Raw genomic sequence first — 17413 nt, 5'->3', positions numbered from 1 at the left:
GGGCCTGGGAAGAAAGAGGGCGGGGCTCTGGCCAAGTGCGCAGAGCTGGGGCTCAAGGGGCGCAGAGCCGTGCAGCCCTGGCATCACGTTTTGACCTAGCCCCTTCCTCCCTCAGACCCAGAGGACAAGGGGTCCTTCCACCTTCTCTCTGCCTCTTTCTACAAGTGGCCTCAGGACAATCCTTCAGGACTACCTGGACATTATAGTCAGGGAAAACTGGACATTTAGACACTTCCTGGGCAAAGGGGAAGCTAGATGGTGGGAATCTCAGCCGCCCCAGGGTCTGGATTCCATTCTGTGCGGCCTGACTTGGTGACTTTAGGGTCTTCCTCTTCTCTTTGCCTCAGTCCGAGAACTGAGACCTAATGTTTGCCTGAGAACTGGGGCTAATGTTACACCCAGGTTCTTGTGAAGCTTTCGTGATATCCCGTGATACCACGTGTGCAAAGCCTTAACACAAAGTCTGAACAGATGTCAGTCTGGAACCCATGCGTTGGCTTGTTGCTTGTCCCGGTAGTGTTTTATTGAGAAGTAATCGTCCTTCTCCTCTCCTTGAATTTAAGAAATACTTATTCAGTTCCTGCTGTGTGCTGGGCTCCAGGCTGGGAGCTGGGGACAAAAGAGCTGTGGCCACTACTCAAGAAATTGCATGCTTGTGAGGGAGCAGGACAAGACATAAATAGTTCATTTTCTGTAGGACTCATTACCTGAAGATGTGAAATCAGGGCAAGGGATGTTTAGATAAGGTCCTTAGGCAATGTTATGGTGGGAAGGCACCAGAAGACCTGGAGATTGGAAGGAACAGCCGTGCAGAGCTCTGGGGGTAGAGCAAGGATAGCGCGTGCAGGATTGGAAAGGAATGAGCTAAAAGAAATGATAATTTTAAAAATAAACGTTTGATTTTGGAAAACTTTTATATTTACAGAAAAGTTACAAAGATAATGTGGAATGCCCCTATAATCCTCACCCAGCTTCTAATGTTATCATCTCTCATTGGCATGGTACATTTATCCCAACTAAGAAACAGACATGACATTAAGTGAACTCAACATTTCAGATCTCACCAGTTTTTACATCTGTGATCTGCTGCCCTTTCTCAGTCTTAGTTTTCGCAACCTCAACAATTTTGTATTGAGTCAGTCATTTTATAAAATGACTTTTTTTGTATGTCTTAGTCTTTATTTTTGATAACTAAAATTATCTTTACACATTTTCCCACTTTTATTGGTGCATCATAGTTGTACATACGAGCGGAATTTGTTGTTACATATTTGTACATGCACACATACAACCCTTAACCTTCTGAGTTTTATTTTAACATGATGGATTCTAGTTTCTTCCATTTTCTTGCAAATGCCATAATTTTATTTTTCTTTATGGCTGAATAAAACTCTATTGAATGTATATGCCACATTTTTTTAATCCACTCATCCATCAATGGACACCTAAGCTGGTTCCATGGTTTTGCTACTGTGAATTGTGCTGCTATAAACATGGGTATGCATGTATCACAGTAGTAAGATGACTTCAGTTCTTTAGGATAAATACCACGGAGTGGTATAGCTTGGTCATATGGTGGTTCCAAGCCTAATCTTTTGAGGAACTACCATACTGATTTCCATAGTGGTTGTACTAATGTACAATCCCACCAAAAATGTAATTGTGTTCCTTTTTCTCCACATCCTCTCCACATTTATTATTTGTATTCTTGATGACTGCCCTTCTGACTAGTGTGAGATGAAATCTCAGTATAGTTTTGATTTGCATTTCCCTAATTGCTAGTGATATTGAACATTTTTCATATATTTGTTTGCCATTTGTATTTCTTTCTTTGAGAAGTGTCTAATTCAGTTGCCCATTTATTAATTGGGTTATCTGACTTTTTGGAGTCAAGTTTTTTGAGTTCTTTATATATTCTAGATATTAATCCTCTGTCACTAGAAACTAGCAAAGATTTTCTCCCATTCTGTAGATTATTTCTTCACATTCCAAATTGTTTCCTTTGCTGTGCAGAATTTTAAAAATTTGATACCATTTCCTGAGCTTTAGGGGTCCTACTGAGAAAGCCATTGCCTGTGCCCATATGGTGGAGTGTTCAACTTCCATTTTCTTCTAGCATTTATATAGTTTCTGGTCTAATTCCTAGGACTTTGACCCATTGAGTTGATTTTTGTGCAGAGTGAGAAATAAGGGTTTAATTTCATTCTTCTACAACCAGTTGTCCCAGCACTGTTTAAAAAGCTTTTTAAAATTTTGTTTTAGTTTTATTTTTTAGTTGTTGATAGACAACTATTTTATTCATTTATATGCGGTGCTGAGAATCAAACTCAGTGCTTCACACATGCCAGGCAAGTGCACTACTGCTGAGCCTGAACCTCAGCCCTTAAAAAGCTGTCTTTTTTCCAATGTCTGTTTTTGACATATTTTTAAAAATATATGTATTTTTCAGTTGTAGATGGACACACTACCTTTAGTTTATTCATTTTTATGAGCTGCTGAGGATCAAACCCAGTACCTCACACTTGCAAGGTAAGTGCTCCACGACTGAGCCACAACCCCAACCCATGTTTTTGACATGTTTGTTGAGCATCACATGACTGAAGATATGTAGGTTTGTCTCTGTCTTCTATTTTGTATCATTGGTCTATGTGTCTGTTAGATAGATATGTCTTCATGAATACCACAAACTCAATCCTTATTTCCAGATAACCAAACTGTACCTCAGAGAGGTAAAGTAACCTGCCCAAAGTTACCTATGTGGCACAGCTGGGATTTGAACTCAGAAACCTGGACCTAAAGTCTGTGCTTTCAATGGAGAAACAAGATGCATCCAGATCATATAGAATCTTGTAGGCAGCAATGAAAAAATTTGGTTTTTTTCCTTTTTCTTCTTTTTGTGATGCTAAGGATTGAACCCAGGGTCTTCATGCATGCTAGACAAGTGCTATACCACTGAGTTACATCCCCAGCCTCTGTATTTTTTTAAATTGTAAGAATATTGAAAAACTGAATAGTTGTAAGCAGAGGTATGATATAATTTGGTTGCTTTTTTTTTTTTTTTTTTTTTTTTTTGGTTGTTGAGTACTGGGGATTGAACCCAGAGACACTACTACTGAGCCATATCCCCAGCCCTAGCCTTTTTTATTCTGCGACGAGGACAGGATAAGTTGCCCAGGCTGGCCTCAAACTCCTGATTCTCTTGCCACAGCCTTCTGAGTCACTGAGATTACGTTTGTGAGCACCTGCACCAGACATGTTTTACGAGCACTTTTCCTGAAGTTTGGAGAACAGACTTGGTGGAAAGCAAAAGTGAGATCAGAAAGTCTAGGGAAGACACTGCTCTTCTCTAGGAGAGACGTGGTGGTAGTTCCTAGGAGGGTGAGGGTGCTGGAGATCTGGAGATGCGAATGGACTTGAGGTGTATTTGAAGGAAGGGATATTAGGACTTGCTGCTGGACTGCTGGGGTGGGTAAGGATAATCAAAGATAATTAAGTTTTCATCCTGGCCCCTTTTAATATGAATTTTTAAAGCAAAAAGTGCACAACATCCCATTTTAAGGATGAGAAGTTCCAGATGACACCAAGCGGCTGGAGTAGAAGGATTTTTATCAAGAGGCTTGACTTCCTTTCTCCTGGAAACTGATGAAAACCGGATCTCCAGATTTCAAATTTGGGTTTTATCCATTTCAATACCTCATTTGCCAAAGAGGCATCTTATTTCTATACAAGGCTCAGAAATAGGGGTTGAATCTCCGCTCAGGTACTTCAAGTGTGTGACCTCAAGCAAGCTGTTCAAGCTCAGTCAGTAGTGGCAGTGCTATTTATTGCTCCTCCAATTCATGTCATCCCGGGCGACTCCACTGGGAACCAGAGGTCCATTTTTGCTTACCCGGTACCTGGCCCTTTAAAGTCCGCTTGTCTGGCTAGGAGAGCGGAGGCGGGACCTCGCGCCACTTGAGGAAATGTCGGTAAAAGGCAGCTTCCGAAAAAGACTGGCAAGTTCGGAAAGCCGACAGACCGACTCCAGCGGTTGGGTAGAGCGGGCTGTGGATTTGCCAGGAAATGCAGCAGCGCTGGTCTTTCAGCCCCGCCCGTCCCTGGTTACGTGCGCAGCACTAGCCACGCCCTCATCTCTGATTGGCAGGAAAGCTCCGTCACTCAACTCCCCTCGCCCCGCCGTCCTGGGCGGAGTCGCTTCCAAGTCCCGGCCCCGGGCCCAGAGGCGCGGCCGGCACCCTCGCCCTGGTTGGTCTGCCTTTCTGATCGGCAGCCCCGCCCCGCCCTCTGATTGGCTAGCTTCTTTCCGCGCCTTGGGGAAGCACGTTGACTTAGGCCTTGGTCTGCGGTGGCTCTGGGCGCGCCCGGCGGCTTCCTGAGGAGCCAGCCCGGCCCGGAAACTGCTAGCAAACGCGTGAGGGAGATGAGTCGCCGGGGAGGCCCCTGGCCGAGTCCACCTGTTGGGATCAACTCATTTCTCTCACTGCCCTTTCACCGGCCTTAGACCCTCAAACTTCCGAGACTCGATCTCCAGGCCCTCTCCGTCTTGGGGGTCCTCTGCCACTGTACCCTTTCATCCTGTCCCTCCCCTCCGTCCCGGGGCCTGGCCTCTCTTCCCTAGAATTCCCCACGTTCTAGAGGCTCTCACCTCGCAGCCCCCCTCCCGGCTCCGGCAAGATGCAGGGGTCACCTTCGGACTTTGTCCCCCCTCCTCCCCGCTCTGTCTAGTCCCAGCCGCCTCCGAGCACCTGGGAATCGCGCAGACCACGAGGAGGAGTGGTGGTCAGCTTCTGTTGTCTTGGTCATAGCAAAAGTACCATCAGCGGAGTGCTTTGTAAGCAGAAGTGTGTTTCCCACGGTTCTGGAGGCTCAGAAATCCACGACCCAGGCGATGGTGGATTCCACGTCTGGGGAAGGTTTGTTGCCTGGTGCCTTCGCCTTCTCTAGCAGAGGCTTAGGCAGTTCTCTGGGGCCTCTTTTATAGATGTCCCAATCTCATTCCTGCGGGGAGCTTTCCTGACTAATCACCTCCCAACACAAGTACATCATTTGAAGAGCCCCCCCCCCCCATGTACATGCTTTCCTGTCAAGATGTTGAGCATTGCTGTCACCAGGAAGTCCCCTCTCCCCAGTCATTTCCTGCCAACCCCCCTCACAGGCAACCATGTTCTGTTGTGATTTTTTTTTTTTTCATTATAAATTATCTCTCTCCCTCTCTCTTTTGATACTGGAAATTCCACTAAGGGCTTTGCCAGTGCTAGGCAAGCACTCTAGTCCTGAGCTTTATCCCCAGCCCTTTTAATTTTTTTTTTTACTTTGAGACAGGGTCTTGCTAAGTTGCCCAGGCTGGCCTTAAACTTCTAATCCTTTCATCCCGTCTCCCAAATCTCTGGTATTATGGGAGTGCACCATGATGTCTGGCACCATAAATTCATTTTGACTAGGCCAATATTTGAACTGGGTCTTGTAGGATGTAGGAATTTCCAAGGCAGACAAAGGTCATTCCAGGCACAAGAAATAATATGTGCAAATTCAGGAAATTAAAAATATTATATGTCTGGGATTGGGGTGTAGCTCAGTGGCAGAGCTCTTGCCTAGCATGCATGAGGCCCTGGGTCTGGTCCCCAGCACTGCAAAGAAAAAGAAAGCAAGAAGAAATGATATGTCTGAAGGTTCATCAGAGGAGTGATGGAAACATAGACCAAAAGGTAGATAGGACCAGCTTATGCAGGGTCTCCATTATTGGGGTTAAGCGGGGCTTCAACTGTGTTTTGTTAGGCAGTGGGGAGCCTGTAGAAAATTTTAAGCAGAGGGACAATCACAATTGGTTAGCTATTTAGAAAAATATCTGTATGTCAGTTTGGAAGGTCAAGACAATTTAGAAATCAACAATAATGAGAGAGAGTACAGGGATGTGTTAAAATCATGGGCATGAAATTCAACTGGCATGTTGAGTGATGTCACAGCCTGACTTTACCCCTGAAAAGCTGTGTCACTTAGGGCAAGTTATTGAGCCTCTCTGAGCTTTAGTTTCACTGTGGGGCTAGCTAATAACACTTGTTTCAGTGTTGTTGACTTGAGAACATGACAGAGTATTTACCAGGCCCAGCCTGAAGCTCTTTCTCAGTGAGCAACCCATCAGTGGCACGTGGGCACCTATGCTTTTTTTTTTTTTTTGAGAGAGTGAGAGAGAGAGAGAGAATTTTTAATATTTATTTTTTTAGTTCTCGGCGGACACAACATCTTTGTTGGTATGTGGTGCTGAGGATGGAACCCGGGTCGCACGCATGCCAGGCGAGCGCGCTACCGCCTGAGCCACATCCCCAGCCCCACACCTATGCTTTTTAACATCCACTTACACACACGCACACTCCAAGTGGCAGAATGTGGATATCAAAATCAATAGTCACAGGGAAGGTAGAGGAGGCAGCCCCGCCTGCTATTTAGGACAAAAAATAGCAGAGATTGTTGGAGTGGGGAGTGAGGGACAAGTCAAAGTTGTCCCTAAAAGTTGGAGTATAGGGGTCTGGGAGAGATGGCGGAGTGGGGTGCTTTGTGCTTTGCAGGTCGTTGGTGGTGCAGGAGGATGGCTGGTTTGGAGCTGGTGAGGTGCTGGGGGCAGATAGAGAGGTCTGAAACAGAAGTAGCCATGGCGCCCTCTAGAGCTGGAGGCTGTTGGTGCAGGGCAGAGTCTCCACTGGGGAGGGTCTTCTCTGCCTCCCCAGGTCCACTGTGAAGGTTGCAGATGTTCTGTTCAGCTCTCCTAGAGTGGGCCAGGAGTTGGCTGACTAAGTTTTCCTGCTTCAGAGGTTGTCAGTCCATTTGACAGAACACCACCATCTGGGTGACTCACGAATGACAGAAATTTCTTTCTTAGTGCTGGTGGCTGGAAGCCCAAATCAAGAGGCAGCAGGTCCAATGTGTGATTTGGTCCCACTTCCTAGGTCACAGATGTTGCCTTCTTTGACCTCGCATGGTGAAAGGGGAAAGCACTCTGGGGACACTGATCCCATTCACGAAGGCTCCACCCTCAGGACCTGATTACCTTCAAAGTCTGTCTCATTAAGGGTTAGGATTATTTTCTTTTTCTTTCTTTTTTTGGGGGGAGGAGTACTGGTGATTGAACCCAGGGGTGCTTAATCACTGAGCCACATCTCCAGCCCTTTTTGAGACAGGTTCTCACTAAGTTGCTTAGGGCTCACTAAGATGCTATGGAGTAGGCCTCCAACTAGCAATCCTTCTGCCTCAGCCTCCCGAGCATGGGATTACAGGTGTGTGCCACCACACCTAGCCCCAACATTAGGGGTTAGATTTTCAACACAAAATTTGGGGGAGACACAGGCAGTGTATAGCGGGTTGAGTGGGCACCAAGCTTCAGCTCTCTAGAGAGAATCTCACCGAAAAGGTCTTAAGAAGCCATGCGTCATCTTCCAGTAGTAGAACTGGGGAAGGTGTGGAAGGAGGTGGAGATCACTACTCTCATGTCAAAAGACGGAGGAATTACGAAACCTCACTGGGTCTGCCCAAGTTCTTATGCTTTTGCTCCATGAGAACCAGAGTTTTGGATACCCACCCTGCAGAGGGCCAACTGGCTTTAGACACAGATCACAGCTTTGGCCATCAGAGACCACTGCTGTGACCAGTTAGGCTAAAAGTCATTTGTCCTATTAGTTGTCCCTATTTTGGGCCCTAATACCTTGGAGAAACAAGGACATAAAGTGGGAATGGCAAAAAAGGATCTTAGAGCCAAAGTTCTACCTGTCATCTCCTGGGGTCAGGTGCCAGTTGGAACCTACACCAGACAAGGAGGAGAGGTGATGGGATTTAAACTCAATTTGGGGGTTAAGAATTAAGATTAGGCTGAGTTGTATTTTATTTTTTGGTACCGGGGATTGAACCCAAAGCTGCTTAACCACTGAGCCACATCCCCAGCACTTTATATTTTTTATGTTCAGACAGGATTTTGATAAGTTGCTCAGGGCCCAGCTAAGTTGTTGAGGTGGCCTCAAACTTGTGATCCTCCTGCCTCAGCCTCCTGAATCATTGGTGTTTTAGGTATGTGCCACTATGCTTGCCTCAGGCAGAGTTTTAATAATCAGAACGTGACTAGGGAGTTATATAATGTCTAAGACATCGTTAAGGGATGAGAAAAAGTTTTCACAGCGTGATCCAATCAGTGATTAGCGAAGCAGAACTGTTTTATCCTTATATTTCCTAGAGTTAATGATCTTGATTAATTGGTTCAAGAGAGTATCTGGCAGTTCCCAAAGTCCAAGCTGGGTCTTCTGACTCCAAGCCTAGTATTGTTTTTTCCCTCATGTACACAACATTGCCTTTCCCCATGAGTGTTGGCCAAATGCCACCCTCCCTCCAAGTCCCAAGTCGTTATTGCACAAGTCAGGAGCTTAAAACACACATATTTTGAAGTTACTGACCCTTGGCCAAACTTGTGCTAGCAACACAGTCTTGTAATTTCCAAGGTCAAACAGACGTCAAAGATTGCTGTCATGGCAGGATTCGGTGGTAGATAGAGAACAGAATCTCTCGTCCTTTTTGTGGTTTGTTCTCCTTTTTCTCACGACCCTCTAGCACCCACCTGACTCTAAGCTTAGTTAAAGGGAACTGCTCAGCTTGCAATGATCATCCACTGGAAGGGCTATCTGAGGTGGACCCCAAGTCTGCTGTTTAGCTGCATGACCTTAAGCAAGACCTTGTCCCTCTTTAACCTCATCTATAAAATGAGGTGGTTGTAGGGGTGACCCCACAGGATGCTTCTGTAATGCTGTTACCCTACACTCACTGGCTTCTGGGGGTCAACTGCAGTCCTTGTAGCTAATTTGGTTATGGTCTCGCTAATTTGCTTAGGGCCTTGCTAATTTGCTGAGGTTAGCTTTGAACTTTTGATCTTCCTGCCTGAGCCTCCCAAGTTGCTAAGATCACACGTGTGTGCCACTGTGCCTGGCTAGCACACCACTGTAACAGGAACTTTCTGGACAACGATTCAGAGGAGACCAACACAGTGTCAACTTTAAGAACTTGGGCTGTAGGCTCAGATTTTCTAGGATGAACTTTACTAATGGCCTATCATCTCTCACGCCTCAGTACACTCCCCTGGAAGACAGAGAAATAAGAATATGTGCACAGAAGAGCTCTTGGAAAACCCATTGTGAAGCTCCTCACCTGGGAACCAGACTGGTTTATTAAACTGTCCTTAGTAGATCTTGGAACCACCAAGAAGTTTTTTTTTTTTTTTTTTTTTTTAATGTACTGGGGATTGAACCTCTGAGCCACTTCTCCAGCCCTTTCTGTTTTTTTTTTTTTTTTAATTTTGAGATAGGGTCTAAGTTTCTTAGGACTTCACTAAATTGCTGAAGCTAGCCTCAAACCTGTAATCATCCTCCTGCCTTAACCTCCCAAGTTGCAGGGATTCTAGGTCTATACTACCAAGGGCTAAGAGACTCTTTTTGAATGAGCTATAACTACTGAATAAAATTATGAGTTCCTCGATTTTCTTGTGGTTCTATGTCATAAGAATTTTTACACATTAACTTCTTTGTAATGTTAATATTAGTAAATATATTGCTTATATTAGAACCTGCCTCTTTGTGCCTCTGATGAGGTGGAGTGTGGCTGAGCACAAGACTGCCCACATGACTGTCAATCATGGACTATCAGTCACCTGATAGATAGAAAGGCTGTCTGATCACCTTATCTAGGGAGGAAGCAGTGATAAGCTCTGTCTGTGGGGCTGGCCAGGGTTATGGCCTCCCCGCCTCCTTAAGAGTGGGTGGGTGGTGAGTCTTTAGAAAGATAAACAATTAGATAACAAACTCTTTTCAGTAATTGCTAAGAAACGAGTGTCAAAAAAAAAATCCTGGTATCAAATATTATGTTAGGTAGAAAAATTAAGAGGTTTCAAAACAGATTCTGGACAAATACCTGTTTCTTAAAGTTCTGACCCTTTTCTTTTTCTTTTTAAATAAAAAGACTCAGTTAGTTGGGGCTTGGTAAGATAAAGGGGGATTTTCCTGTTCTTTGGTCAAAAATCCCTTTAACGTTTTTTGCAAGTATTAAATTGGATAATATAAGCACTGAACAGCAGCATTTGGAAGATAATAGGCGCTCAATATACGTTAACCACTATTATACAAATTTTCACAAACCCATAGCTCTGGGTTTGAGAGGATCAGGCTGAAGTGGATGTTATCTTTGAACGTGATCTGCTATTCTCTGCTCTGACCCCAGAGAAAGATTGCTTACTGACATCATTCCTCTACCTAAACTTGGAAACGTCAGTGAATCCCCGACCAGCTTTTTCTCACCTCCTAAGGGTTGATTTTTGAAATCAGATGTCTTCTTTTGTAACCCTTTCCCAGCTGTTGAGCATCTTGACCCAGTTGACTTTAGAGGTGTCTGGCCTGGGGCCCTCTGGGCTGCTTTTCACTCAGGAGCGCCCCCTGCAGGAGAGATAGTGAAACAGCGGGGAAAGCTGTGGATTTGGAGTCAGAGCCGTGAACTGGACTCCTGGTTCTGCTCTTGGCTCCTGTGTGGCTTCAGACAAGCTAGTTGAAGTTGACCTCTTTTGAGTTTCAGATATCTTCAAACAAAGATACTCTCTGTCTTATACATTTTTTACTGAAGGATACAGCTATAAGTGATTGGCTTACAATGTGATGTTCTGGAGATTCGAGGGTGGAGTCCCAGGCACCTCTTAGCTTTGGTGAAGGCCCTGTGGCTACATCCCAACATGGCGGCTGGCACCATGGTGGAAGTGAGAGAAGCAGGTCATGTGGCAAGACAGGAAGCCAGGGGCTGGGGATGTGGCTCAAGTGGTAGCGCGCTCGCCTGGCATGCGTGTGGCCTGGGTTCGATCCTCAGCACCACATACAAACAAAGATGTTGTGCCCGCCGGAAACTAAAAAAATAAAGATTAAAAAATTCTCTCTCTCTCTCTCTCTCTCTCTCTCTCTTTAAAAAAAAAAAAGTTAGGAGTGAAGTAATTAGAAAATAGAAAAATTAAAAAAAAAAAAAAAAAGACAGGAAGCCAGAGAGTGGAGAAAGCTGGGCTCGCAAACTCGTCTCTTGAGAGCAAAGCTACTCTGCGAGGTAGGCATCAATCCATTCCAAGGCTAGCCACCCTCCCCTGGCCCCGCCTCCTGCAGGTTCCACCCCTCAACAGGGCCACACTGGAGACCCAGCATCCAGCGCACATGCCCTTGAAGGACACACACTCAAACCACGTCCAAGTCACAGCAGCCACCTCCAGAGGCCCCACCTGTCAGAGTCTGTGAGATTGAAGCGCTCAGCCAGGATGGTCCTGCATGTATATGAGAAACGTCGAGTTGGCTTCTCTAAACAGTGTATTCAGAGAAGGCCAGTGGGGACAGATTTGTTAAGCTGTTTCCAACAGCCTGGGCCTGGGATGGGGTCACCTATCTGGGAGGATTTTCTTGAAATAAGAGACTTAGGACCCTGTTCCTTGAGCCTCTTTATTGCCTGCCTTTCTCCCCAGTTGAGGTCCTAACCCTAAAGCCCAACAGCCCTCAGTGGAACTTGATTTCCTCATAATCTGTGTGGGTGTCTTTGGGCATCTGGGTGGCCCATGGTCTGTGGCCCGGGAAGGTGAGAGTAGCATAGTGGAGCTCCTCTGGGTCATTCTTGGGGTCCAGAGCTTGGGTGGACGATCTGGGCTTTGGGCAATGGAGGGGAACAGAATACAGCTCCTCTGGATTCTTCTTTGGTTCTGGGGAGTGAGTGCCTGGAGAGGGGGTCCGAGAAGGGCTGCTTGGTGTAGCCTTCCGATCCTGAGCCTGAAAAGACAACAACAAATACTGAGGCCTACCTCGTGCCAGGTGCTGACGGGGAAGGGGTCAGGTCTGGGAGTGACACAGCGTCCTGCCCTGCTGAGCCTGTATTCCATCTTGGGGGCCAGCACAAACACTAGACAAGCAAAAGTGTGATAATGAATCCATGAGAAATTCAAGCAGAGGGAGAAGACAGTGGAAAGGAAGGTGGGGTCACTATTAGGGTGTCCAGGAAGAGGAAGCACCATCCCAAAGACAGGCCTGCTGTATTCACCGGTGGCTGAGAAAGGGGAGTCCCTGGATGGATGAACAGGTAGAGCACACGTGGCAGATACAGTTATCTTACTCGGCCACAAAGGGGAGGAGCCCTGCCACTTGTGACAACACGGATAGGTCTGGAGGGCTGGGCAGAGAGTGGTGTCTGAGTGTGAGGAAGAAAGCCCCGTGGGTAAAACAGGTGAGTCTGGAGAGACAGGTGGGGAGCCAGGTCAGCAAGGGCCTTGCACACCTGGAGAGGTCTTTGGATTTACTCAAAGTCTGGCTGGAAGTCGCTGGAAAGTGAGATATTTTGATTTATGGATTTATTTATATCTTATAGAGTCAGAGGAAGTTTCAAAAATAGCACAGGGATGTCCCACAGGCCCTTCGCCTGGTTTTCCTGTGGTTACATCTTGCAGAGTTTGTGGGGCAGCATCCAGACGAGGAAGCTGACTGTGGTACAATGTGTGTGGGGTGTTCTGTGTGATGGTATTGCCTGGCTGGTGCTGTGGGCTGCGCGGAGTCTCCTCCACGTTCATATGCTGAAGGCCTGATTCCTAATATCTCAGAATGTGACTGCGTTTGGAGACAGGGTCATTAAAGAGGTAATTAAGGTAACATGAGGTGGAGTGAATGGGCCCTAGTCCTGTAAGACTGCGGATCACAAAGGCACATGGAGGAAAGACCAGGGGAAGACCCAGGGAGGAGATGGCTGAACAAGCCAAGGAGGGTCCTCAGGAGAGACCAGCCCTGCCTGCATTTATCAGGGACTTCCAACAGCCAGAAGTGTGACAGAACAGATTTGTGTTGTTTAAGCTGCCTGTTCCCGGGTTCTTTGTTACGGCAGCTCCACAGACTAGTACACATAGGTAGGCCCGCGGGACCACTGCAGCGGAGACCCAGGACTGCACGTCACCAGCGCGCTCCTCTTGCTGTCCTTCCAAGTCCTGCTCAGGGCCCAGCCCTATTCCTCCCCTGTTCTCCACCTCTGTAATCTCATCAATTTGACAATGGGATGAATATTGAATGAGACTGGCCTTTTTCACAATTTTTTTTTTGTCCCTAAGACCTGTCCAACTTGTTGCGTGCTTCAGAAGCAACTTCCTCTGGGTGCTGAGTGGTATTCTATGGGATGGGCATACTGCTTGCAGGATGTCATGGGGTGGGGCAGAGTGCGCCGAGTGGGCCTGCAGAGTGGCTGTGGTGGCTGGGGAAGGAGTCAGTGCATGGGCTGCAGCAGTGTGGGGGGGAGCGGTGGGGGTGTGTGTTGAGGGGACTTGCTGCCCGGTTGGTTGTGGGGAGTGCAGAGAGGCGTGGAAGATGGTTCTGGGGCTTTGGACTTGTCTGGGCAGGTGTGGTGTTGGCTAAGGTGGGGATGGAGGGGGAGGCAATATGGAGAGTGGTCAGAAGATGGTTTGGGGCAGGCTAGGTGTGAGATGCCCACCAGGCATCAGGGTGGAGATGATGTGAAAGGGGTGTGGCTGTGGAGTGCAAGGAAGAAGCCACAGAAATGAAGGCTGGCGAGGTGAATTTGAACTCCACACTTGATTCTTTGTCCACCCTGAAGTCTACAAGGCAACGGCAGGGGCAGGGCAGGGAAGGATGTGGGCAGGACAAGAGGGGGACGACTGACCAGAGATAGAAACGACCGGCAGCAGCGTGGCCACTCACCCTGCGGACGGCCTTGGGGACCACGTTGATGTACTCCAGGATGGTGCTGCCACGGGACACCTTGGGCCTGGCCCCCGCCCGGGGCGGCGCCTTCCTCAGAGTCTTCACGCTGCGGGAAGCGACCCTGGCCTGACCCCGCTGTTGCCCCTGCCCTTCCCCAGCCCCAGGCCCGGGCGCTCCTGCTCCCACTCACATGGCCAGGATGATGCAGAGGGAGAGGACCGTCATGACGCCGATTCCCAGAAACACTCCGCGGGAGAACGCGGTGGGGACAGACGCCTCCTCTGCACAAGGAGAGGGCCGGCCGCTCACTGTCCCAGGGTCCTCCCAGCTCCCCAGCTCCTGCACCCACCGCGGGACCCTGCGCCTGCCCCTCCCAGCCACCTCCCCCTGACCTGGCAGCAGCAGGACGGTGGCGCTCTGGGTGCCATGGGTGTTCTGGGCCTCACAGCTCAGCCTGAGGTCGGAGCTGAGCGCCCTGTGCAGGCTCAGGGAGCTGTTGGCCCAGGGCCCCACGGAGCTGGAGGTGACCCTGAGGGAGGCATTGCTGCTGTTCCCCTCCAGCAGCCCCTCCCCCAGCCGCCAGTGCAGGGAGGGGGGCGGCCAGGCATGAGAGGAGCAGCTGCAGAGCAGAGCCTGGGTCTCCCAGGAGCAGGAGGGTCCCAGCAGCCTTGGGGGGTCTGAGGAGTAAGGAGAAGGGTCAGCAGATGCCACCTCATCCCAACCCCAGAAGGGTCAGCAGATGTCACCTCATCCCGACCCCAGGCGTGCCCTCCCTCCCCTCCCGCACTCACAGTGCACAGAGAGGCTCAGGGAGAGGTGCTGGGAGCCCAGCGGGCTGCGGGCATGGCAGGTGAATTCTCCTCCATGCTCTGTCTGCACCAGGGGCAGCTCCAGGACCCCAGCATCTGAAAGCCACTCAGGGCTCAGGGTCTGCGTCCCCCAGGTCCAGCTCAGCCTGGCTGGGGGATTGCTGTGGGTGACACAGACCAGGCGCAGGCTTTGGCCCTCCAGGACTGAGAGGGACGTGCCATTCCTGATGACTTCCGTGACTAGGGAAGGGAAGAGGCAGAACTGACCTGTGGCCCCGTCTCCTGGGCCTGCATCAGGGCACCCAGAGGCCCTGCTTCCTCTTGCCCTTCCTACCTGTCCTATTTTCTTGGGAAACCGTCACCCTCAGGTCCTCTGGAGGATCTGCAATGGAGACAGGAACCAGCTCCATGTGGGCTGGGGCTTCCCTCTGGGCAGAGGATCCAGCCCAGGAGACTGAGGTGGTGGGAGGGCAGAATCATGTGCTGGGTCCCCACACTGACTGCCCAATGGTCTAGCAGGACAGAAGCCTGTGGCCAGGGTCCTGGGGTTCTAGGCCCCCCAGAGCTCTGAGACCCTGTCATGGCCCCTGTCCCTCCTCTGCTCCCCTCCCAGGGACCTTCTGGACACACTCACACTGCACAGAGAGGTCCAGCGTGCCCTGCTGGGAGCCCAGCCTGTTCTCTGCTCGGCAGGTGTAGAGCCCCGAATCTCCAGGCTTCACCACGGGCAGCTCCAGCTCCAGGGTTCTGGGGCCCAAGGGGGAGGACCAGGAGAGGACTCTGTCCTCCAGGACCCAGCTCAGAGTGGCCGGGGGATGGCTGTCAGCAGCACAGAGGAGCCGCAGGAACTGGCCTTTCTGGACTTCCAGATGTGAGAAGTTTCCCTGGGCCACTGGGGCTGGAGAGGGACAGACAGAGAAGAGCTGCAGAAAGACCTCCCCTCCCGCCAAGCCTCGTCCCTTCCCAGAGAGGACTGACCCAGCCAGCCCGGCGGGCCCTCAGTACCGGATGCATTGTTGTGGAGAACTCGAATGACAGGCTCTTGAGGGGCATCTGCAACAAGAGTGGGAGCTGACTTCAGCTGGGGGGGGGTTGCTCCTCACAACAAGAAAGGACTCCCTTGGAAGAGAGAGTGTGACCATTCCCACAAGGACAAGTGACCAAAGGCCACCAAAGGCCCCAGCCCCTCCCAGGCAACACCTGGGACACTGCACCTTGCTCTCTGTGGACTCTTTAGACCATGGAGCTGCAGGCTTCTCCACCTGACCCCAAAGCGTGCAAATTCACACTCACAGGCCACACTCAGTTGGACGGTCCTGTGTGTGCTGACGCCTTGTCTGCCGAAGTCCACTTGACAGGTAAGCCTAGTGCCGTGGTCCTGGGGCTGTGGGGTGAGGCTGAGCACTGAGGAGTAGGAGATTGGTGGCCTTGTTCTTTGGGAGGGGATGGCAGCCGTGGTCCAGGAGAAAGAAGGGGCCGGGCATTGCTCAAAGGCTTGGTTAAACACACAGAGAACGCTCACAGGCTTCCCGGGCTCCAGGGTCTCGGGAATGAAGACATCTGGTTTCTGAGTTAGGTCTAGAGAGAGGAGTCCAATCCTAGTTGTCTGGAGTGTGTCCCTGAGAGCCCACCCAGCTCAGGTCCTGGGGCCGTCGCCCGAAGTTCATCCCTAGCATGAAAGGCAAGGGGGTCCCCACCACATCTCCTACCTGTCACTTCCAGAGAGAACTTTTTCTGGAAATTAAATTTCACTATGGGTCCTCTCTCCACGCGGAAGAAGTAGGCCGCCCTGTCCCACCACTGTGCGTCTTTGATCATCAGGGAGCAGTCATCTCTGTTAGGGTCCCCCATGAGCTGGAATCTGCCTTGGGTCCTAGATTGCACCCTTCGATGTGGGTTGTTTGTGGCCACTGGATCCCCCTTGTTCGTGTTGGTCCCTTCTTCGAACCAGTATCCATAAGCCGGGTTAGAAGCAGTTCTGGGGTCGTCCCTGGGGTAGGAGAAGGAGCAGGACACCAGCACGCACAGGCCCTCCTGCACCGACAGGGACTCCTGCACCTGCAGCAAGTACTTCTCTAGCTGAGCCTGGGACCCTGAGGGGAGACAGAGGCTCAACCTGCAACCCCGGTCCTGGCCCCGGCGGGGTCCCTCCAGTCCCCTGCCACTCACCACCCAACAACAAGGACAGCAGTGGCAGCAGGAGTAGCATCTCGCCCTTGGGAGGCACTGGGACCTGAGAGAGGCTCCTTCTCCCCTCGTGCTGTGCTGATCAGGGAGGGCAGAAGGGGAAGCTCTGGCGGAAGCTGAGCCCAGGGACTGCAGCCCATCACTAGAGCAGCTCAGACTGTCAGTCTCTCGGCCCCCGCCCACCTGGCCCCTCCTCTCCACCTGGGGCGGGGCTCTGACTGCCTGGAGCTTGCGGGGTCTCGGGGCCACCTCTGGGTGGGGGAGGGCAAGGCCGTGTCTGGCCTGGGGTCTGGCTGTGGGTGGGGAAGTGGGGGCACTCCCGCCGGGCCCTGGGTCACTGAGCAAGCAGAAGTGAAAGTGCATGGTGAGCAGCTGTCCTGGGGTCCGGGGGGCGGCGGGTGCAGGCAAGGGGGGCTGGTCCCGCCAGACAAGACAGACACCTGGTAAATTAACTTTCCGATCAGAAAAAAGAATAACTTTTTTTTTTTTTTTTTGGTATAAGAATTCATCTACTTATACTTTTTTTTGTGTGTGTGTGGGGGGGGGAGCAGGGGTTTACCTGAAATTCAGATTTGACTAGATGTCTTGCTTTTTTGGTTTTTTGAATCTTGCAACCCTGGACTGATCTCCCTCCCACCCCTCATGCTCCCTGGTGATCACTGCCCACCGCCCCCACTAGGCTTC

At 50.0% G+C, this 17413-nt stretch overlaps 1 protein-coding gene across 1 annotated transcript; it reads right to left on the bottom strand.

Moving 5' to 3' along the window:
- Positions 1-11540: 11540 nt before the first annotated feature.
- Positions 11541-16832, bottom strand: SIGLEC10 (sialic acid binding Ig like lectin 10; the record flags this gene model as incomplete). The annotated part of the gene is made up of 11 exons (XM_081275756.1): positions 16712-16832; positions 16252-16635; positions 15836-16120; positions 15548-15595; positions 15177-15440; positions 14877-14996; positions 14525-14782; positions 14126-14410; positions 13924-14014; positions 13731-13839; positions 11541-11807 (listed from the first exon to the last, which is right to left on the bottom strand). The coding sequence occupies exons 1-11, from the start codon at positions 16749-16751 to the stop codon at positions 11541-11543; spliced, it is 2151 nt and encodes a 716-aa protein (XP_081131882.1). The 5' UTR covers positions 16752-16832.
- Positions 16833-17413: the final 581 nt, after the last annotated feature.

The sequence above is a fragment of the Spermophilus citellus genome, assembly GCF_964194105.1.
Source record: "Spermophilus citellus genome assembly, chromosome: 18".
Classification (NCBI taxonomy): domain Eukaryota; kingdom Metazoa; phylum Chordata; class Mammalia; order Rodentia; family Sciuridae; genus Spermophilus; species Spermophilus citellus.
Note: the sequence above shows the minus strand (reverse complement) of the source record. Positions and strands in the feature narration are given on the sequence as shown.